We start from the raw sequence: 24,846 nt of genomic DNA, 5'->3' as shown, positions 1-24,846 counted from the left end.
GAGGGGTGACCTTATAGAGGTTTACAAAATTATGAGGGGCATGGATAGGGTAAATAGGCAAAGTCTTTTCCCTGGGGTCGAGGAGTGCAGAACTAGAGGGCATAGGTTTAGGGTGAGCGGGGAAAGATATAAAAGAGACCTAAGGGGCAACTTTTTCACGCAGAGGGTGGTACGTGTATGGAATGAGCTGCCAGAGGATGTGGTGGAGGCTGGTACAATTGCAACATTTAAGAGGCATCTGGATGGGTATATGATTAGGAAGGGTTTGGAGGGATATGGCGCGGGTGCTGGCAGGTGGGACAAGATTTGGTTGGGATATCTATTCGGCATGGTCAGGTTGGACCGAAGGGTCTGTTTCCATGCTGTACATCTCGATGACTATCTATCCTGACACAATTTAATTTTTACTTTCCAGCTATTTCCTGACATCTATTCTTAAATAAATTATAAAGCTCTCAAACTGCTGTGGTGGTATTTGAACTTGTATAATCTAAGTAATGTCTGAATTACCTGGATTACCATTCAGTCCAATAACGTAACTTTGGCATTACCGCCAGACTCATTACATCACAGCAAAAGAACTATAGATTTGAATTATTACTTTCAGCACAATGCACTGTAGAAAAGTTCCTGAAAGAGTCATCAGAATAATCCCACTGCCTCTTTAGTAACCAAGTGTCTTTTTTTTTAAAAGAAATGCGTGGATTTTGTAATCATTAATGCAAGAAATATTTGTGTGAAACGAAGTGTTTTAATCTTTTTGCACCTGGTATTTCCCTTTCCCAGATTTGGCACTTCAAGGATCTCCCTGATCTTTTCTAACCGTTAAGCTTAACCTAGAGTCTCAGATCATGGTCTATAAATTTATGTTGTACTTTATAGAATCATAGAATTTCTACAATGTGGAAGCAGGCCATTTGTCCCATTACATCCACATCAGCCCTCTGAAAGAACATCACACCCAGACCAACCCCCGCCATTGTATTCCTGTAACCCTACATTTCCCCTGGCTAATCCACCTAACCTGCACATCCTGGACACTATGGGTAATTTAGTACGGTAATTCCACCTAACCTGCACATCTTTGGACTGTGGACTGTGGGAGGAAACCGATGCAGGAACTGGAAACTCCACACAGACAGCTGTCCAAGGCTGGAATTGATTACCTAGCACTGAGGCACACCAGTGCTAATGGCTGAACAACCGTGCTGCCCACATAAATGTGGTTGTCACATTCCCCGTGCCATGGCTAGGCGAACACAGAACTTGCAACAGAGAAACGTGGGTAACTGGCCCAACTGATCCATGTTAATGCTTACACCTCCTCTCACCCCATTCCATCTCACTTGATCCGCTTATGGTTTGATCATGTGTTTATTCAGCTTTTGTCTAATTGCATCTATGCTATTTACCTCAACCCTGTTGTAACAAGATTCACATTCTCTATTATTTGGGTACAGAATTGCATCTATTTTCTATTATACACTACAGTAATGGGTCAAGGTCTCAGGCAGACACATACTGGACAACAGCCAGGAAATCAGGAGTTCGAATGCCAAGTAGTAAATGTTTAGTTCCCTTCCTGGGTCATCGTGAATTCACCCTGTCATAAGGTGGTCATGATGTGGAGGTGTCAGTGTTGGACTGGGTTGTACAAAGTTAAAAATCACACAGGTTATAGTCCAACAGGTTTTTTGGAAGCACATGTTTTCGGAGCACTGGTCCTTCATCAGGTGGTTGTGGAGTATAAGATTGTAGGACACAGAATTTATAGCAAAAGTTTACAGTGCAATGTAACTGAAATTATATACTGAAAAAGAACTGGATTGTTTGTTAGGATTCTCATCTTTTAAAATGACCATGTTGGTTTCAGTTCTTTCATATGTAAATCCCAGAACTTTCTTAAAGTTACATTCTCAAGTGAACTTTAACAGTATGTGCCATGTTGGCCCAGATAATGCATTGAAGGAGTGAGGTGCCCTGTCCCCAATGTTCAGACTAATTCTAATCTAAAAAAGGGATTGACAGAATCTTACATGGATTCTTGCAGTTTTTGAGCAAAATAAATTCTGTAAGTATAACTTCACCCCACAAACGTGTGTGTGTGTGCACGTGCGCATGTAGGGGGATATCTGAATTCTGCGAGTGTATGTATGTGTGTGTGAGAGTCAGAGTGTAAAGGGGTGTAAGTCTGTGAGAGGGTGCATGTGAGCATGAGAGACACAGCTCGTGTATGAGAGAGGGTCTGCGTGAGTGTATTGGTCTGTAGGAGTGCGTGTGTCTGCGTGTGTATGTGTCTAGTTCAATGGGGTCACACGTAGTGTGACATGAACTCAAGGTCCCGGTTGAGGCCATCCCCATAGCTACCAAACTTGGCTATCAGCCTCTGCTCATCCACTTTGCGTTGTTGCCTGTCCCGAAGTCCACCTTGGAGAATGGTCACCCGAATGTCTGAAGTCGAATGTCCTGGACCACTGAAGTATTCTCCAACTGGGATGAACACTCCTGTCTGTTGATTGTTGTGCGGTGTCCATTCATCCGTTGATGAGACCAAGCAGAGGCTACAATAATGTACCATGCCTCAGGACATCCTTGCCTGCAGTGTATAAGATAGACAACATTGGCCGAGTCACATGGTTACCTGCCACATACATGGTGGTATCCGTGTTGACACTCTGACACATCTTGCAGCATCTACTGTGACAAGATTGTATGCTGTTGTCCTGAAAGCCGGGCTGTTTGCTGCGAACAATGATCTGTTTGAGATTTGGTGGTTGTTTAAAGGCGGAGGAGTGGGAAAGGTCTTGGTGAGGTGCTCATTCGCATTGATAATGTGTTGCAGGCCGCGAAGAACATGGCGTAGCTTTTCAGCTCATGAGAAGTATTGTCGGTTGCAGCTTGTGTCTGTCTCCTGAGGAGGTCATTACAGTTTCTAGCTGTAGCACGTCGGATCAGGCGGTCTTGTAAGAACGGCACACGATGCTCAACTCATTGACCGCCAGTTCCGAAGTGCCACAGCGAGAAACCGTAATGACCTCCTCAGGAGACAGACATGAGCTGCAACCGACAGTATACCCATCATTGTCCAGTACTTCCCAGGAGCCGAAAAACTACGCCATGTTCTTTGAGGATGAGCACCTTGCCAATACTTTCCCCATGCCTCCACTTCTTGCCTTTAAACAACCACCAAACCTCAAACAGATCATTGTTCATAGCAAACTGTCTGGCTTTCAGGACAACACCGTACAACCCTGTCACGGTAGATGCTATCCCCATTACACATGGGGACACCACCCACCACGTACATGGCAGGTACTCATGTGACTCGGTCAACGTTGTCTATTTCAAACGCTGCAGGCAAGGATGCCCTGAGGCATGGTACATTGGTGAGAACACGAAGAGGCTATGGCAATGGTTGAATGGACACTGTGCAACAATCAACAGACAAGAGTGTTCCCTCCCAGTTGGAGAACACTTCAGCGGTCGGGGACATTCGACCTGGGACCTTTGGGCGACCATCCTCCAAGGGTTCATGTCACACAACAGGTGACCCCATTTCACTACACATACAGACAGACACCTACTGACCAATACACTCACGCAGACCCTCTCTCAGATGCTCACACATTCACACACACCCTCTCACAGACCTATACCCCTTTACACTCTCACAAATACTCTCTCAGACACTCATACACCCCGCACACATACATGCAAAAGTGCGTGCGCGCGCGCACACACACACACACATTTGTGGGGTGAATTTGTACTTGCAGAATTACATTTTATTTTGCTCAAAAACTGGAAGAATCCATGTAAGATTCTGTAAATCCCTGTTTAGAAATAGAATTAGTCTGAAGATTGGGGCACAAACAAACAGTCTCATTAAAGGCACCTCACGACTTCAGTGCATTATCTGGGCCAACATGGCACCGATTGTTAAAGTTCACTTGAGAATGTAACTTTAAGTTCTGGGGTTTACATATGAAGGAACTAAAACTAATATGTTCATTCTAAAAGATGAGAGACTCAACAAACAATCCAGCTCTTTTTCAATACATAACTTCAGTTACATCACACTGTAAACTTTTGCTATAAATTCTGTGTCCTACGATCTTATACTCCACAAACCACCTGATTAAGGAGCAGTGCTCCGAAAGCCAGTGCTTCCAAACAAACCTATTGGACTATAACCTGGTGTTGTGTGATTTTTAACTTTGTCATAAGGTAGTTTGAGAAAGGCGGCAAACTGGTGCCTTACCAGCTTGGGCTGCTCTAAACAAGGTCTTCTTTAACCTTGAGATATGTTGACAACTCCAGTGGAAATGTCACACAACAGAAAGCTTCCTCCCACCAAAATGTACGACATGACAGATACTCACTGATTGTGACTTCTTTAGTTAGTTCGGCTGCATTGTGGCAGCCCTGTACAATTTGCCTGGTCCAGTTGGACAAACTGGAGTTGGTCTCGACACGGAAGAGATGAGTCTCGATGCCTTGGCGTGTTCCAGTGCGAGTGGCAAAAGACAGCTCCCCACCTGGTTGTGGTGAATCTCTCCCCACACCAGAATGAACCAATCTGCAAAACAGGACAGACACACACACACTCATCATAAACTTGAAATAACTGAAGTCCACAAATTTGTCCATGGGAAATCTGGCATTGGAAATGATTGAGAACACAAACAGGAAGTGGCATTCAGGCCTTTCAGCTTGTAGAACTGAGCCAGATGAGAGAGGTCACAGTTTTGGAAGGTTTGTTTTTAATGCGTACATGGATTGTGGCAGTCGCTGACTGGACCAATATTTATTACCCATTCTAATTGCCTTCGAGGTGGTGGTGATGAGCTGCTTTCTTGAACTTTGGGTCTAGGTAAACCTGCAGTGCTTTTAGGCAGAGAGTTCAGGGGCTGCCTTCTCACTCTGTTCTATTAGTTGACACGGTCACACTGTCACACGCTATTTGTGTTGACATACATGGTATATAGTCTCAGTCAGAAGCAGAATTAGAAGAATTCATCGATATCCTCAATAATAATCAATTCTAATAAACTTAGACATAGTGCACAAGGAAGCATTAGATTCTGAGATACCAACCAAATTTCAATTGGCACAAAACAACATATTTAAGTTAGCAAAAAATGTCCCGAAGTAGCTAATATATTGTTCTACATACAAAAAGCCATCACCATAAATCTAATATCTGCAGGCTGATGAGGTTACGGCTAATATGTTTCCATCGCAAAGTCACAAAACTAGAGTATTATATCCTGCCTTTTCTGCTACATCTCAGATTTCAATTTTTAAATTTAACACCTTATTACAAAAGCATCCATTATACTATTTCCCATGGAGTAGCTTCTGAATATTTACAAGCTAAATCTAGACATACCATATTTATTTGCAAGTAATGCATTACCTCAGTGATTTCAGATTTTCCCAAAATCTTAATCAGCTGAGGGTTTCTTTATTTAAAGCTTGAAACCATTCCCTCTTCACCACACTGGCAGCCATCTCTGCCCATGCAGTCTCCCTCCCCACTTTTTAGATTCCCTACAGTATGGAAACAGGCCATTTGGCCCAACAAGTCCACAATGACCCCTCTGAAGAGTAACCCACCCAGACCTATTACCCCTTAACTAATGCGCCTAACACTATGGGCAATTCAACATAGCCAATTCACCTGACCTGCACGTTTTTGGATTGTGGGAGGAAACCAGAGCACCCGGAGGAAACCTACGCAGACACAGGGAGAATGTGCAAACTGCACACAGACAATTGCCCAAGGCAGGAGTTGAACATAGGTCCCTGGTTCTGAGGGGCAGAAGTGCTAACCACTGAGCCACCGTGCTGCCCCACTTTAGTGTCCTTATCTCTTCCCAACACCAATGTGGCCTCCCAACCTACATTTCAGCTCCTGTGGCTTCCCCGTTTAACTCATCCTTTTGATGGGTTCCCCCAATGCTTCCATCCTCTAAATCTCCCTCTTACATGTGGCCACTTCTCAAAGAGACAGCTCTCTAACCCACCTGTTGGCATCAGCAAAACAGTGACTGGCCTATATTAGCTGGGCCTAAACCTTGTAATCCTCTGCTCCTAGCATCCTGCTCCACCTCACTCCCATCCCTAGGCTGCTACAGTTTCATTTTTTGCAACAGTGACAACACTACATTGGATGTAAAGCACTTTGGGACATCTGGGGGTTGTGAATGGCACTATATAAATACAAGGGTAAGAACTTTGAAATGGAGGCATCACCAGACCATGAATCAAAACAATTCAACACAGTGGCTGGCAAGTGAAGGAGGCTTAGTGGGAGGTAGTGTGTGCCAGTAGAATTTAGATTGAGATCCAGTTTATGGAGAATGCGTGATTGGTGGCTACTCAAGAGAGCAATCATGTTGAAAAAGTGAAGGTAACAAAAGAATAGATAAGGGTCTCAAATACAGATGGGCTTGAGAGAGGGCAAGTGATGTCAATGTTACTGTACTTAGTACTGCCACCTTAATCATAGAAACAGGATTCATTCAAGATTTCTGGATGTTCTAAGCAAGCTTCATTATCTGCTAGGCAGATTATATGGATCCTTGTAAATGTTCTGAATAACGGACAGTTGAAGAGGAGCTGATTAATGAATCCAGCTAGGGAGCTTGTGAATTATTTTTTATGATGGGTTTCATCACCACTATTGGAAATGAATGAGTTGCATTTTAACAGTATTATTTCCAGATATTTATCCAAACTTTTTTTTTAGTTCAACATATTAACCAGGCAGATGTGAAGTTCATGACATTCAAAGACTCAGGGCCGACTTATATTCATTGCTTAATTCATGAAAACACAAGAACTTCACTGAATGGAAAAGTTAGTGTTCACTCCTAATTGCTTTCACTCAGTATATTCACATGACCACATCCAACAGCATACCACGCATAGGGAAAATTCCAAAATTTAAATACACCAACCCAGGAACTATGTGACTCGTCACTGGAGCTGTCAGTCTAACATGGATTTTTTTCCAAAGCTACATACACTGTTAATTTCATAGACAGAATTAGATTCATGTTTGGAAGCTTACTTGCACTCACTGTCACTTTGACCTATTACATATCTCATGAAATTTTAAATAATTTCTTGGCAATTCATTTATGGTTCCAGAAAACAAAAGTGCAATGTCAAAATAGCACACTGACAGTTGTTTAATTTCTGAGATCTCTTATTAATTTGCTCCCATTTCCTACCTTGTTTTACCCATTGAGCCATAGAGATATATAGCACGGAAACAAACCCTTCGATCTAACTCATAAATGCCGACCAGATATCTTAACCTAATCTAGTTCCATTTGCCAGCACTTGGCCCATATCCCTCTAAAGCCTTACTATTCATGTACTCATCCAGGTGCTTTTTAAATGTTGCAATTCTACCAGCCCCCACCACTTCCTCTGGCAGCTCATTCCATACACTTACCACCCTCTGCGTGAGAAAGTTGCCTCATAGGTCCCTTTTAAATCTTTCCCCTCTCACCCACAACCTATGCCCTCCAGTTTTGGACTCCCCCACCCCAGGAAAAAAAACGTTGTCTATTCACCCTACCCATAGTTAAAAATCACACAATACCAGGTTATAGTCCAACAGGTTTAATTGGAAGCACACTAGCTTTTGGAGCGTCGCTCCTTCATCAGGTGGTTGTGGAGGACACAATTATAGGACACAGAATTTATAGCAAACATATAGCATATATGCATGTATGAGTGTGGGTATTTTTCAAAGTATAATTTCAGTTAAATCACACTAAGTTTTTGCTATAAATTCTGTGCCTTACAATTGTGTCTTCCACAACCACCTGATGAAGGAGCGACGCTCCGAAAGCTAGTGTGCTTCCAATTAAACCTGTTGGACTATGACCTGGTGTTGTGTGATTTTTAACGTTCTGCACCCCAGTCCAACACCGGCATCTCCAAATCACCCTACCCATGCCCTTCATGATTTTATAAACCTCTGTAATGTCACCCCTCAGCCTCTTGACGCTCCAGCCTATTTAACCTCTCCCTATAGCTCAAACCCTCCAACCTTGGCAACATCCTTGTAAATCTTTTCCTAACCTTTTCAAGTTTCACAACATTCTTCCTATAGCAGGGATATCAAAATTGCACAGAGTATTCCATTAGTGGCCTAATCAATATCCTCTACAGCTGCAAAATGACCTCTCAACTCCTATACTCCTAATGCGCTGACCAATGAAGGCAAGTGTACCAAACACATTGCTCACTATCCTATCTACCTGTGACTCCACTTTCAAGGAACCTGCATTCCAAGATCTCTTTGTTCAGCAACACTCCCCAGGACTGTACCATTAAGTGTATAAGTCCTGCCCTGATTTGTTTTTCCAAAATGCAGGACCACACGTATATCTAAATTAAACTCCATCTGCCACTCCTCGGTCTCTAAGCCCACCTGATCAAGATTTTAGATTACTTACAGTGTGGAAACAGGCCCTTTGGCCCAACAAGTCACACCGACCCGCCGAAGCGCAACCCACCCAGACCCGTTCCCCTACATTTACCCCTCCCCCTAACACTATGGGCAATTTAGCCTGGTCAATTCACCTAACCTGCACATTTTGTTTGGACTGTGGGAGGAAACCGGAGCACCCAGAGGAAACCCACGCAGACACTGGGAGAATGTGCAAACTCCACACAATCAGTTGCCTGAGGCGGGAATTGAACCCGCGTCTCTGGCGCGGTGAGGCAGCAGTGCTAACTACTGTGCCACCGTGCCACCCATTGTAATCGGAGGTAACCTTCTTCACTGTCCACTACACCTCCAACTTTGGTATCATCTGCAAACTTACTAACTATACCTCCTGTATTCACATTTAAATCATTTATATAAATGACAAAAAGTAGTGGACCCAGCACTGATCCTTGTAGCACACCACTGGTCACAGGCCTCCAGTCTGAAAAGCAACCATCCACCACCACCCTGTCTTCTAACTTCGAGCCAGTTCTCTATCTAAATAGCTAGTTCTTCCTGTATTCCATGTGATCTAACCTTGCTAGCCAGTCTACCATGAGGAGCCTTGTCTAACGCCTTGCTGACCTCCATAGAGATCACATCCACCACTCTACCCTCAATCTTCTTCGTTATTTCTTCAAAAAACTCAAATCAAGTTAGTGAGACATGCTTTCCCATGCACAAAGCCATGTTGACTCTCCCTAATCAGTCCTTGCCTTTCCAAGTACATGTAGATCCTCTCGCTCAGAATTCAATCCAACAACTTGCCTGCCACTGATGTCAGGCTCACTGGCCTATAGCTCCCTGGCTTTTCCTTACCACTTTTCTTAAATAGTGGCACCATGTTAGCCATAGTCCAGTCTTCCGGCACCTCGCTTGTGGCTATCAATGATAGATGAAGTTGGGCTGACAATGTTTTGCCAGAACCCTCTCAAAGGCTACCTACTCTTTGAGCAGTGTCTCAATGGGTAGGAGCCTCACCTCTGAGTCAGAAGATTGAAGCTTCAAATTCCATTCCATTTTTGAGTTTTAAAAAAAAACTGGAGGAGTCAGCTATAAGGTCGGGACAGAAGAGATCGTAAACTGTTCATGATTGAGAGACCCCCTTGGCAGAACAGCAGGTAAATTCTTCCTGGTGTGCGGGAGTTAATATAAAAAATAGATTATCTGGTTGTTATAGCATTGCTGTTTGTCAGATTTTGCTGTACACCATTTGGTTGCTGTCTTTCTATGTATGAAATATAATCGCTGGTGTAAAGTACTTTATGATGGTTAAACAACTTGGACCATCATCAGGTCTAATAAAAATGTTTCATTTTTCTTTCTAAACATTTGTATGAGCCTAGCCCAATTCCATCTGTAGACAAGTGCCTCGGGAATTTGCACTCTGTTCCAGATGGATTTCTCCCAAAGTTTTTGTTTCCCATTTCATCTTATGATTGAACAGACATGATTTCCATACACATGGGCTTAAGGTTATTTTTAATAATACTTTATTTTCTTGCTTCCTTGCCCATTTTTCCTGCTTCTATGCTGTGTTCTTGATGATTTCTCAGGTTTTGATTTATGGTCTCAGTTTTGCTCATAGTGAAGTTGAATGTCACCCCTGCCACTTCATGGGAATCAAGTTCCTTCCCTCCTGATCCTTTGATCTATAAGCAACAGCACAGGGAACTACACAGAAATTACTGAACAGAAGCAGGTCTTTCAACACCAACTGACAGCCAGACTACTACGACCACTAGGACTCATGACAGCACAAAAACCAACAGCCACTCTCACAAAAACTCACCAGGACAAAGGACCCGATACCCAGCATGAGCAAAACCAACGTAGTGTACAAAATCCCATGCAAGGACTGCACAAAACACTACATAGGGCAAACAGGAAGACAGCTAACAATCCGTATCCATGAACGCCAACTAGCCACAAAACGACACGACCAGCTATCCTTAATAGCCACACACGCAGATGACAAGCAACATTAATTCAACTGGGACAACACTACTATTATAGGACAAACCAAACAGAGAACAGCCAGGGAATTCCTAGAGGTATGACACTCATCCACAGATTCAATCAATAAGCACATCGACCTGGACCCAATATACCAACCACTGCAGCGGACAGCTGGAAGTGACAACCAGAAGCGGCAGATTCAAACCACTACAAATGGTGGAGGAAAGATCACAGAAGCGCTTCACAGGAGGCTCCCAAGCACTGAGGATGTCACTTAGACAGGGGACGGAACGTCTGCAACACAAATTCCCAGCTCGGCGAACAGAACCACAACAACGAGCACCCGAGATACAAATCTTCTCACAAACTTTGAACTCATCTAACCTCCTCCAAATATCCTTCTATTTATAGAGTTGTGCAGCACAGAAACAGGTCTTTCAGTCCAACCTGTCCATGCTGATCAGATATTCTAATCTAATCCCATTTGTCAGCACTTGGCCCAATTCTCTCTAAACCCTTCCTATTCATATACCTATCCACATGCCTTTTAAATGCCATCATTTCCTCTGGCAACTCATTCCATTCACGCACCACTCTGCGTGAAAACGTTGTCCTTTAGGTCTCTTTTATATCTCATCTCAAACCTACGGCCTCTAGTTTTGGACTCCCTCACCTCAGGAAAAAGACCTTGGTTATTCACCCTATCCATGTCCTTCATGATTTTATAAACCTCTATAAAGTCACCCTTCAGCCTCTGACACTCCAGGGAAAACAGATTCAGCCTCTCCCTATAGCTCAAATCCTCCAACCTCATCAACATCTTATACATGTTTTCTGACATCCTTTCAAGTTTAACATCTTTCCTACAGCAAGGAGACCAGAATTAAAAACAGTATTCCAAAGGTGGCCTAACCAAATTTTTCTCTCTCTCCCTCATGTACTTGTGTTTCTTATCTTAAAATGCATCTTTATTGTTCATTTCAAGTACATCTAATACTAGCAAGTTCCACAGTCTCAGACTCGCAGCGAGTTCAAATGAAGTCCCTTTACTCAATTCGATTTAATTGTGGTGACCTGATGAACTACTGATCTTCAGATTCTTCTCAAAGCTCATCTTAAATTTTCTTGTTGCTTTTGAAAGTCTAAGAGGCTTTGGCTATAAAATTTGTCTTATCCCAGCTCCTACTGAACACTAAATGGACAAAGCACCAGAAACCCCTACTTCTGACTAGACCCCACCCACAGCTGGCAAATTCAGAAGGACGTTGAAGTTTGGGGCAGGGGGAGTGCATAGCAGTTTGAAATATTTGCTCTGTAATTTTACAGGCTGGGCAAATGAGAACAGGACCTATAATTCCACTTCAAACACTTAAGCCCAGGGTAAGCATTTAAAGCTCTGGAGTCTTCATGTTAAATTGCATTGTTCAGTAACCTTTTCTGTTTTTAAGAGCAAGGGGATGAAAATTTTACAAGTAACACAGTTGCAAACAAACTAATATTGCTGAAAACAGACTCAGGGTAAAGAAACCAGACAGACAGACATTCTTAAAGCTGTTTCCTATGATTCAGAGGAAGGGGTTTTATGATACGAAATGAGCTGGTGACAGAACAACAATGCTAGGTTGTGGAGGCTGGGTCATGGTCGGGTCATGGGAGAAAAATCACCTGGCAATGATCAACCTTCCATTCATTTGTCTCAGGAAACCTTTCAAAGCTTCACTAAAGGCCAATGCCCTGGCACAGTGAGCTGGACTTTTCACGAGGCAGCTAATAATTTATTCCTTCCTTAGTTCTGACCAACCCCTCCCCTCCCAAACTACATAAATGATACAAATAAATAACTGGGATTTTTCCAGCAGTAATTCCATTATGGAATTCAGTGACATTTCCTTGTAATTAGTGGCTTGAAATCAAAGACTGTAAAATGATTCACTAAAGTTTTTTTTTAAAACAAAGATAAATCCTTTCTGCCCATTCTTAAAGCTATTTGGTCAACCATACTCATCTGCCCCTCTTCTTCAGCAATCCCTCTGGAGCGGCACGGTGGTTAGCACTGCTGCCTCACAGCGCCAGGGACCTAGCTTCAATTCCAGCCCCGGGTGACTGTGCCCTCATTCTCCCAGAATCTGCTCCAGTTTCCTCCCACAGTCTAAAGATGAGCAGGTTCGGTGGATTGATTATGCTAAATTGTCCATAGTGTCCAGGGATGTACAGACTAGGTGTTTTAGCCATGGGAAATGCAGGGTTACAGGGACCAGGTGGGGGTCTGGGTGGGATACTCTTCAGAGGGTTAGACCATAAGACATAGGGGCAGAAATTAGGCCATTTCAGTCCATTGAGTCTGATAAATATTCAGTCATGGCTTAAGTTTCTCAATTCCATTCTCCTGCTTTCTCCCCGTAACCCTTGACAATCAAGAGCCTATCTTGGTTTTAAAATACTCAGTGACCTGGCCTCCACAGCCCTCTGTGATACTGAACTTAATGGGCTGAATGGCCTCTTTCTGCACTGTACAGATTCTACGAACAATGATCTGATCTGAGGGAATCTGAAGTGCAAAACAGATACTAGCATCCAAATATTCCAAGAATTTGTAGGTTTGGTACATGTATACAGCACCTGTAAAGGAAGCAGCAGCACTACTCTAATGCTAGCATTAAGCAGGACTTGAACTCAAAACCTTCAGAGGTCAGAGTACTACTCCCACTGAGCCACAGTTCATACCCAGGTGAGCAGATTCAGGGGTAATTCCATAAGGTCACAGTAAACAGGTCCAACAATGGACATCTGCTTTAAGTTGCCAAAAGCTAATTAAGCCTTAAGTTTATGAGGAGGTCAAGTGATGCAATGGTAGCAAACGTATACCTGAATCTCCTGACTCAGAGGTAAGTCCCACCTTGCTCAATACCATCTTCAAACAGGTTGATTACAAAAATATCTTGAGTTTTAAATTTCTGATTCGAGCTGAACTTTGTCTCACCATTTATGCACCTGACCACAAGATGGCACATCCACCTGCTTTAAACGTTAACCCATAAATGAAGCAAGAGAGGTCCTAGTGCACCAATTTGCACCAAGAAGAAGCAGCTTTAACATTTTAAAAATACTTCTGCAGAGGTGTAATCTAAAGAAAAAAACTCTCCAATCCAAAGGAAGGAGATTTTAGGAACAACTTGATACCGAAAGGGGTTGAAGAAACATTCTTAGGAAAGGAAGTCAAGACGTTTAGAGGAGGAATTCCATAGCTGAGAGCCCAGGCAACTGACCGAAACAGACAGCAAATGGTGGAGTGAGGGGATAAAGGGCAAGAGGTCAGAATCATGAGATTTGGAGGGGTGCTGCAGAGCCCAGGGAGGTTAGGGCATTTGTAGCCATGGAGAAATTTAAACAAGAGAATTGGAATTTTCAAAAGTGACACATTGGTGTATCACTCTGTTGGTACATTGTAGCCAGGTTGTTCTGGTAATTAACTGGAGACTGTCTCTGAGTAACTCAGGGCAAGGCAATCTCATTTCACTGATTTACATTGATCAAATTGACGTGGCCAGGATTACATGGACAAGATGAAGTCACTGAAGTTTTTCATATCAGAGTGATGAATTACAGGATACAATGCGAATTTCAGAATCACTTTGATGCAGGATTAAATTCGCCCTCTACTCTCCCCACACCCTCTCTATAGGAGATGCAAACGTTCAATAATTATCCAAGTCTGCAGTCGAAAGACCTAGAGGAATATAATACAAATGAAGTACATACAAAGCCTTAGTTAGATCACACCTGGGGCACTCTAAATATTTCTCAGTTGCTGGCCTTGGAAGGAGTACAGAATAAATTTACCAGAATGATAGACTTTAAATTTAAATTACAAAAAGAGGGATAGCACAATTAATTGAAAGTTGTTAGAAGGTTAAGGAATAATTTTAATTTAGTGTTCAAGGTGTTATGGAGAACGGATGGTTTCTTCCTGAATGTTCATACTCCATTAATGAGGGAGTCTCGGGGCACAGGTTAAAAATTAGAGTCAATCTTTACAGGAAATATTTCTTTATACAAAGCTGGTAGAAGTTTGAAACTCTCTTTCAATAAATGGCAAATGATGCTGGATCAGTTGATAATTTTAAATAAGAGATTGATTTAGTTAACCAGATATGTTAAAGATATGTAGTAAATGCAAGTATGTGCAGTTAAGCCACAGATTAATTGTGATCTCGTTGAATGGTAGAACAGGCTCAGCAAGCTGAATGGCCTCAAGTTCCTATGCTCCTTTGTTCAAAATAAGGAAGGCTAATCATGTACAATGTGCAGTGAAGGAAATGATTAGATCTAAAGAATATAAGGTAAGAAATACTTGTCAAAGTCTTATTAGTTTCAGTTTAATTAAACTTACGTTGATTTTTTTAAAGCCAGCATTTATTGCCCATCTTTAAATACCCCAAAGAAAGTAGTCATCAGTCACTGCTGTTCCTGTGGTGTAAATACACCTATTGTGCTGTTAGGAAGTCAGTTTCAGAGCTTTGTCCCAGTGACAGTGCAGGATCAGTGATATGATTTTAAGTCAGTATGATGTGTGGTTGGGAGAGAAACTTCCAATGGTTCTGGTACCCTTGCCTGTCTGGGTGGTTGAGGTTTGAAGGTTTGGAGATTTGGTGAGTGACTGCAGTGTACCTTATAGATTGTGCATACTGCTGCCACTCATTGGCTGTGGAAGGATTCAATATTGAAGGTGGTGGACAGGATGCCTTTTAAACTGGCCGCTTTCTCTGGATGGTGTGAAGTTTTTTTTGAGTGCCTTGTAAATGGTGGATAGGTTCTGGGAAGTCAGGTGGTCAGTTACTCACCATAAATTTCCCAGCGTCTGACCTGACCTTGTACCCATTGTATTTACATGGTCGATGAGCTGAGAAGCTCTTGCAATGAAAAGGAAGTCAAGTTTCTGTTGGTAAATTGAAGAACGTTTTTAATTATAAAAAGGGAAGTTTGTCCCCTCTCCTTACCTGGTAGCAAGCAAAGGGTAAGTGTGAGCAGGACTGGACCAGGATTCCTTCATGCGAGGCATGCTGGGATAAATCACCATGTCCTTTTCGGTCAGCACTACCAGAACAGGCTTCCACTGTCTCTTTTCATTCTCTCCCATTGTCTAGATCGAGAGAGAAATGGACCGCATTAAGGAGTTATCAATCCCATCTCCATTCAAATAACAAACAACTGCATTAATATAGCTCCTTTTACTACTTCAAACACATTAATCAGCAATTTAACAATGAACTAGGTAAGCGGATTTGCAGTATTACTGGAGAGATAAGCACTGACACAGAACACCTTTGCCCTTCTGTGAAACAGCAGCTGTGGGATCTTTATACCCAGCTGAGAGGAGAGACAAGCTCTCTCCATCTGAAAGATAGCACCATTAGCAGTGCATAAGCTCCTCAGGACTGTATTTTATTCAGTTGTTGCAAACACTCCAAGCTGCCCTTATCACAATATTAAATTTCAAGTTTAGTTAGGGACCGCCCTGTAAAAAATGAGTTCAGGTTTTAATTTTCCTTCAGTTTATAAGTTAGAAGCTTAGCAGACCAGCTAGACAGAATAAATCAGTATCTCCGGTCATCATCAGCTCACATTGATTTCTATCCAACATGCCATCTTTGGAGCGGAGTATCCTGAACGCTCTCCAAGACTTGCACACAAGCACAATTAAAAAAGGGGCAGACATCCCCCATTCATATCATGCAGGGAGTCCCTGGGCTATGAATATGTTCCATTCCTGAGTACGTTAATAAGTCAGTTTCTATGCAAGTTGGTACACAATGCAGGACAATATAAAATAGCCAATTGTAAGTACGCAAACATATGCCTGGTGTAACCTTAATATTAATATGGGGTCTTGTTTAAGTACAAGCATTGGATGTTTGTAAATCAGGGACCTGTATTCCTTTCTCACCTGCAGTTACTTATGAAGGTGGGACAGAGTTAATGCAATTGGGCATCCAGGAAATTTCAAGGTATCATCTCGAGCTGCAACAACTGGGCAATGCTGCCCTTCCAGTTCATGGCCTAATTGCCAAGGGCCACAGGGAATGCAGATGTCAATCACTTTGATTGGAAATGCCAGGACTACCACCAAGCATTTTTTATAATGACGTGGGTGTTGCTGATCAAGCCAGTACTTGTGGCTCATTCTCAACTGTCCTTACTACTGAGAGTTTTGCTCAGTCACTTCAGAGGACAATTAACAGTTAACCTATTACTGTTGGTCTGGAACCACATGTAGGCCTGACCAAGTTAGGATAGCAGATTTCCTTCTGGTGAATGGGAAGGATTTTCACAAAAATCAGTGATAATTGTCATGGCCATCATTACTGAGAATAGCTTTGTATACCAGATTTATTAACTGAATTTAAATTCTATGAGCTCCCATGGACCTGTGGCCCCAGATCAGACATCATAGAAGATCATAGAATCCCAACAGTATGGAAAAAGGCCCCTTCAGCCCAACCAGTCCAGACCAACCCTCTGAAGAATATCCCACCCAAACCCATTCCCCTATCCTATTAACTCTACATTTACCCCTAACTAACACATCCCTGAACACTATGGGCAATTTAGCATGGCCAGTTCACCTAACCTGCGCGTCTTTGGATTGTCCGAGGAAACATGTGACCTAGAGGAAACCCACGCAAACACGGGAAGAATGTGCAATCTCCACACAGAGTGTCGCCCTGAGGCTGGAATCAAACCCGGGTCTCTGGTGCTGTGAGGCAGCAGTGCTAACCACTGAGCCACCATGCCACCCTCTATTATAAGGCTGGGCTCCTTGATCACAATCCAGTGACATTGCCAACACCATCTCGTCTTTGATAACTCAGTTAGTTCAACAGACTTGCAGATATCTGAACCCACAACATCACCAGTCTGGCAAGAACACCAAGATCAAAGTCTTCATGTACTCATTCTATTGCCTAATGAAAAATCACAGAACAAGGAACCATGAGAGGGAACCACTCCTCCAAGTCTTGAATCAAACAAACCTCAGAGTAAGGAGCTGCTATTACTTCAGAGTTCATCGTGAGATGGACTGATCAAGGCTCCATTGAATTAAAAGGGCCACAGTTCAGAAAATATGGCTTGCAGTTAATATATAATTGCAGGCAGACACTCAAGAGACAAATTGGGGATAAAAAAAACAAAGCTTAAAATAAATAGCTTAACAAGAATTAATCCTGGAAATTGCAAGCTTCTATTCTGAGACCAGAATCTGGATTAATGGGAGGTGCAATTGAAATGAATGGCACTTCCAATTGATGTCATTCCAATTTTGTAGCAAACGAATACTGCATTTTGGAAAATTGGAATCTGAGCTTTTGCTGTTCAATTCTCCAAACTTCCTTGAGAAATTAAACTTTGATCAATAAGCAAATTTCAGGGCTTAACTTTCTCTCTCTTTTGGACAGGAAGGAAGCTGTAATGGTATTAATTAGAAGTTCAGTTTTATACTGTTGTCAGTACTTTAAATGGCAAGCTCATGAAAAAGCAAAAGCTATGATGTGATCATTACACAACTAGAAAACCCAATTTTAATGAATAGTTTTTGGCTTGTGTATCTTGATGTTCTAATCAGATGTGAAGGCACATCATAGCATCAAGCAGTACACAAAGAGAGGCCATTCAGCCCACTAAGTCTCTGCCAATCCTTTGAAAAACAATCCAAATAGTCTTTTTATCATGGAACTGCAATTTCTTTTCCTTTAAGTCTTTTTCCAAGTTATTTATCCTTATGAAAGTTACTACTATATCTGCTTCCACTGCCCTTTACATAAAGACATGCCAGTTTGGAGCAGGACTCTGCTCCTTCACGCCTGCTCCACCATTAAATCAGATCATGGCTGATCTGATTACTCCATTTTCCCACCCACCTCAATAATCTTTCACCATACCCCCCCACCTGTCACTCATCAAGAATCTCTGCCTTAAAAATATTCAGACTTGGTTTCCATCACTTTTTGAGGCAGTGTTTTTGAGACTTGCGATTCTCTGCGTGAACAAATTTGCCCTCGTGTCTCGAGTCAGTGACCCTTTTAGACAGTAATCTTCAGTCACAGATTCCCCCAAGAGGAAATGTCCTTTTCGGATCCACCCTGTTACATTTCAATCAAATCATCTCCTACTCTTCCAAATTCCAATGGATTCAAGCCTAGTCTGGAAAATCGACGTTTCAGGCAAAAATCCTTCATCAGGAATGGAGGCAGGAAGCCTCCAGGGTGGAGAGATAAATTGGGGGGTGGGGGGGTGGTGGTAGGAGGGCACTGTCCTTATGACCTGCTGTACCTGCCAATCTCCCTTCCCACCTATCTGCTCCGCCCTCCCCTCTGACCTATCACCTCCATCCCCACCCCCATTCACCCATTGTACTCTTTGCTACCTTCTCCCCAGCTCCCCCCCACCCCGTCCATTTATCTCTCCACCCTGGAGGCTCCCTGTCTCTATTCTTGATGGGCTTTAGCCCGAAACATCGATTTTCCTGCTCCTCGGCTGCCTGACCTGCTGTGCTTTTCCAGCACCACTCTGATCTAAACTCTGGTTTCCAGCATCTGCAGTCCTCACTTTTGCCTACAAGCTTAGTCTGTCCAACCTTTCCTTATGAGGCAACCTGCCTATTTCAGCATCCCAGGAGCTGGAGAGACTGTCCTGATGAAGGGTCCTGACAGAAATGTCGACTCCTCTCCTCCACGGATGTTGCCTGACCTGCTGTGCTTTTTCCAGCGCCACACTTCATCGACTCCCACCACCACAGGAAGAAGTGGAGGCAACCTGCCTATTTCCTCTGAACTGCTTTCAACATATTTCCATCTTTCCTTAAATAAGTCAGAAGTCAAATGACACCAGGTTATAGCTCACCTGATGAAGGAGCAGCGCTCCAAAAGCTTGTGATTTTAAATAAACCAGGTGGACTATAACCTGGTGTCATGTAACTTCTGACTTTGTCCACCCCAATCCAACAATGTGCAGAGGAATTCTCATTTCCCACAGATGGAGTTTTATGTTTGCTCTGTAAATAAATATTATCAGACACTGGATAATGATCACCATCCAATAAGGATATTCACAGAATACAAAATTCAACTCATCCAAAGCTATCGTAACAAGTATTTAGCCAACCAGAAGTTCTTTGACTGTTACTGGCATTCTCTAGCAAGTGTTTTTTCTTCTGTCTGACACACCAAGAAGAACAATTAATTATAGCTCAAGGAGCCTGTCCAATACGAGAATGCACAGCCAAAACTGCTTCACCAGGATCAATTCATTTGCCCCAAGAGGACTGAGATGAGTTAATTGTGCACTCCTGAAAGAAAGCTTTTAAACAATCAATCAGTCAGTAACATTGAGCCTGAAAAAACAATAACAATAATCATGTATTTTTCAATTCAGTCAAGAATACTGTTTTCTGTTCTGTATTTGAATAAACCGGCATTCAGACAGATCCTAGATTTAAGAGGAAGCAGTGATACTGCATTTGTAGCAGAGATTTCAATAGAATCCAATTATCTGCTTTGATAAATGGTAGCAGTCCCTCCAAAGGCAACAGCAAGTTAATTCCTCTTTATTCCCTGTGGGAGGTCAATGCCCTCCATGAAGTTCTAGCAAACTGCCTGTGTGCATTATTTCCTGTCACTCCATTGTGGCTAACTGCTCCCTTCACTTTCGCTTTTGTTTCAATCCAAGTTAAAATGTAAAATAAATAGTACTGCAGCGATCCTACACCTTAAAGAAAAGTGCTAAACCTTCCACATTCTGGAAGTAATATTTGAGGAGGAGCCCAAAACTAAGGGTTATAAATATACAATAGTCACCCATAAATCTAATAAGGAATTCTTTACCCAGGAAATGATAGGAATGTAGGACCCATTACCACTGGAGATGGTGAGGACTGCGGATGCTAGAGAGTCAGAGTCAATAAAGTGTGGTGCTGGGAGAAGGACAGCTGGTCAGGCAGCATCCCAGGAGCAGGAGAGACTGTCCTAATGAAGGGTCCTGACCGAAATGTCAACTCCTCTCCTCCACGGATGTTGCCTGACCTGCTGTGCTTTTTCCAGCGCCACACTTTATCAACTCCCACCACCACAGGAAGAAGTGGAGGCCAGGGACCCGGGTTCGATTCCAGCCTTGGGTGACTGTCTGTGTGGAGTTTGCACATTCTCCCAGTGTCTGCGTGGTTTTTCTTCGGGTGCTCCGGTATTGTCCCACAATCCAAACGATGTGCAGGGCAGGTGAATTGGCCTTGCTCAATTGCCCGTGGTGTTCAGAGATCTGTAGGTTAGGTGCATTAGTCTGGGGTAGATGTAGAGTAATAGGGAAGGTGAATGGGTCTGGGTGGGGTTACTCTTTGGAGGGTCGATGTGGGGTTGTTGGGCCGAAGGGCCTGTTTCCACTCTGTAGGGATTCTATGAACAAATAACAGAGTCATACAGCACGGAAACAGGCCCTTTCGCCCAATGCCGACCAGGTTTCCGAAACTGAACTAGTCTCATTTTCCTACATTTGGCCCATATCCCTCTAAAGCATGTAACTGTCCAAATGTCATTTGGATGTTGTAATTGTACCCACCTCCGCCACTCCTTCTGGCAGCTTGCTCCATATACACCCTGTGTGTAATAAAGATGCCCCTCAGGTCCTTTTTAAATCTTTCCCCTCACATCATAAACCTATATATTCTAGATTTGGACTCACCTACCCTGGGGAAAAAAAGACCTTGGCTATTTACCTCATCTATATTCCTTATGACTTTAAGGATCTATTCAACCTCCCAAGTTCCAGGGAAACGTCCCAGTCTCTCTTTATAACTTAAACCTTTCAGTCTCGGTAACATCCTTTTAAATATTTTTTGCACCCTTTCCAGTTTAATAAAATCCTTCCTTTAGCAGGACAACCAGAATTGTACACAGTACTCCAAACGTGGTTTTACCAATATCTTGTACAGTTGCAATATGAGATCCCAACTCCTGTACTCAATGCTCTGACTGATGAAGGCAAACGTGCCACATGCCCTCTTCACCACTCTGTCTGGTGATGCCACTTTCAAGGAATTATGCACGCCTAGATCTCTCTGTTCAACGTTTCCCAGTTGCCTACCATTAACTGTATATGTCCTGCCCTGATTTGTCTTACCAAAATACAAGCCTCGCATTTATCTGCATTAAACTTTATCTACTATTCCTTAGTCCATTGGCTCAGTTGATCTATTTAATAGGAATTTAGATTAGACCTTGCTTTAAAAAGACGGTATATAACAGAAAGGAGATAAACGTTCTGGAGACAGTACAAAAGAAAATTACGATACCAGAACTAGGAAGTTATCAAAATCAGGAAAGACCGAATAGATTGAATCTCTCTTCGCTTGACCTAAACATGGTTTTGAAGAACACTAATTCTGAAGAACAATTAAATTCAACCCAAAACAGTAACCTCATTTCTTCACCTACACAGGCAGCCACAATGTCTGAGTTTTTCAAGCACTTTGCTTTTATTTCAGATTTTCTGTATCTGGAGCATTTGGTTTTTATCATACTGTATTTATACAATGCTGCACTGTTATCAAAATAAATTGTCCCAGGGCACTTCAGGGTGTTATCAGACAAAATTGACAATGAGCCAAATAAGGAGTCAGTATGACAATAATTGGAAAGCTTAGTCAAACTTTCAAGGCATGTCTTCATGGAAGGAAGGGGGGAGGTGGAGAGAGAGCGAGTGAGTGAGTGAGTGATGAGCCAAATAAGGAGTCAGTATGACAATAATTGGAAAGCTTAGTCAAACTTTCAAGGCATGTCTTCATGGAAGGAAGGGGGGAGGTGGAGAGAGAGCGAGTGAGTGAGTGAGTGAGGAGAGAAAGAGAAAGAGAGATAGATATTTAGGGAGAGCATTCTGGAGTTCAGTGCCTAGACAGCTAAAAGCATGTTTGATGGTGGAGTGATGGAAAATATGAATAGTTTTCATGTCCTCAGGGCCTCCCAATGTCATTCACTGCTAATTATGTACTTCAGAGGTATAGTCGCTGTTGTATCATAGAAAACAAAGTGGCCGGTTTTTGCACAACAAGATCCCAAACATATCAATACGATAATGACCAGATAATCCATTTTCATAGTGTTTATTAAGGCATAAATATTGATCATGACATCAGGAAATCTCCTCTACTCCTGTTGAAAACAGTGACCATAGGATCAGTTACTTCCACCTGTAAGTGTCAACATTTCATCTGTAAGATGGCAATGATTAGCGAAATCATTATGGTATCATCATTGACCAATCAATAACATTCTGGACATAGTCTACACAAACAGGAATAATATTGCAAAAACTTTTCATTTTGAATTTCTCAGGCCAAATGCAAGAATGCCAAATTTTAAACCACCATAATAATTTATGCAGCAAGAGAAAGGGATACAGCTTGTTGAAAAAGTCAGCTGACCAAGGAGTTGCACGACCCAAGGTTTGTGCTCATATTTATTAAAATATGTAGGACTCTGCTACAGTAAGGTAGAAGCATTCAAGCTTTGCACGCTTGTTGAATCACTTGAGCACTTGGGGTACCTGTCAGTTGTCCCTGCTTCCTGAATGGCAGCCAGCCAACTACTCAGCACCTTTTCTTCTACAGTATAAACTATTGTGTTCATGTGAAATTTGGCATTCTTCAGTTTGTCCAGATGAGTGCAAGTCAAAAAACTTCAGCAACATATCTCACTTTTCAGTGATATTTTCAGTGATATTCAAGTTCTGTTTCATTACGCAACTGCTCATAATAGCACACTCCCTTCAATCGTATATCATCATTGACAAAACAGTGGTAATATATTTGCAGGAAGGATTAATCAAAATGGGTATTTTGGTAAATCATGGGAAGCTTCATAAACCAGTAAACTTTATTTATATGGCTCATAAAATAATTAAACAGCTACTGTGCAGAAGTGATCAGCAGTCAGGAAGCAGATCTTTGCTGCTTTCTCTGTACCATCATTTCCATTAACCTTGACTAACCTCTGGATAATTTCACAGCATCCTACAATTGTTTTAACAAGACTTTCACTGCTTCTGAATCTAGTGCAAAACATGAAAAGATAAACAAAGCATTTCTCACATCTTACCTTTTCCGCGAGCCAGCCTATGTGGCGAATCTCTCGATTCCCAGCTATCCCCGTTCTTCCCAGTTGATCTTTGACCTCTGCTATGACCTTGCCGGTCAGATTATTGGTATTAGATTGAATGGTGTTGAACCAGGCTTGGGCTGTGCTGGAATCTTTACACCTCAGAACCACCGTGTACTTGCAGTCAGGAGAATGCAGTTCAAATTGTCTGAAGGAAACAGCATTAAAACAAAAGTTTGATCATCATTTATTATTTGTCATTTAAGAACATTTACTTTCTTGTTTACATCAATTAAAAAAATGTGATAATGAGAGTTCAGAGTCATTGCGTTCCTGATAGAGTAAAAGACAAGGCTGGTAGGATTAGGAAACAATGGATGAATTAATATATTGAGGCTCTAGTCAAGAATTATATTAGATATAGGCAACTGGATTCAAACGAATCTATTGAGTATAGGGGCATTCTTAAAATGGAGATCAGGAAGGCAAAGAGGGGATGTGAGATAGCCTTGGCAGATAAGTTTAAGGATAATCCAAAGAGATTCCATAAATATGTTGAGAGAGAGACAGAGACAGAGACAGAAAGAGAGACAGAGACAGAAAGAGAGACAGAGACAGAAAGAGAGACAGAGACACACACACAGACAGAGACACACACAGACAGAGACACGGTGACTTCCTCGAATTCCAGGAGCAGCAATTACTGTTTTATATGCTGTTGCATTGTTTTGGAACTTTGGAAAAAAAAAGTCAAAACAACAGCAGTTTTAAAAGGGAGAAGGGCAAACAAAGGAAGCACATGGTGAGGACAGTGTAGGAGAGAGAGAGAGAGAGAGAGAGAGAGACAGAGACAGAGACACAGAGACAGAGAGCTAGGAAACTCTGAAAGCTGAACTGTTAACTAAGCCCAAGAAATTGGGCCTAACCAAAAGTGAGGGTCTTCTGTCACTCAGTAGCTAACAGCAACTTGATCTCATCAACAAGAAACCAAAGGGACTGTGAGAAGTCAACTTATTCTACCCTTTTAGTTTGAACGCTTGATCTGCACAGGTGTGATTTTCTTCCATAAAATTTTTCTCACCGATTGGATAAGACTCAGCTCTGCAGAGATACTAACTGCGAATGAATGTGTATTTATTGGGATTAAGGGGGACATAGTTCAATTTTCCATCTTAACTTAGTTGTTAATCAGTTTTGCCACTTGTGTAAATACTTTTGTTGGAATAAACAAAA

At 42.3% G+C, this 24,846-nt stretch overlaps 1 protein-coding gene across 1 annotated transcript in view; it reads right to left on the bottom strand.

Moving 5' to 3' along the window:
* Nucleotides 1–24,846, bottom strand: part of sntb1 (syntrophin, basic 1) — a 116,836-nt gene that overhangs the window by 9,622 nt on the left and 82,368 nt on the right. The window contains exons 4-6 of the mRNA XM_043688683.1: nt 23,614–23,821; nt 15,472–15,614; nt 4,383–4,579 (exon numbers count right to left, since the gene is read on the bottom strand). Of these exons, the coding sequence (XP_043544618.1) occupies nt 4,383–4,579; nt 15,472–15,614; nt 23,614–23,821 (548 nt within the window). The remainder of the gene's footprint in view (nt 1–4,382; nt 4,580–15,471; nt 15,615–23,613; nt 23,822–24,846) is intronic.

This window comes from Chiloscyllium plagiosum, chromosome 4, assembly GCF_004010195.1.
Source record: "Chiloscyllium plagiosum isolate BGI_BamShark_2017 chromosome 4, ASM401019v2, whole genome shotgun sequence".
NCBI classification, from domain to species: Eukaryota; Metazoa; Chordata; class Chondrichthyes; order Orectolobiformes; family Hemiscylliidae; genus Chiloscyllium; species Chiloscyllium plagiosum.
This window is presented reverse-complemented; position numbering and strand designations above follow the sequence as displayed.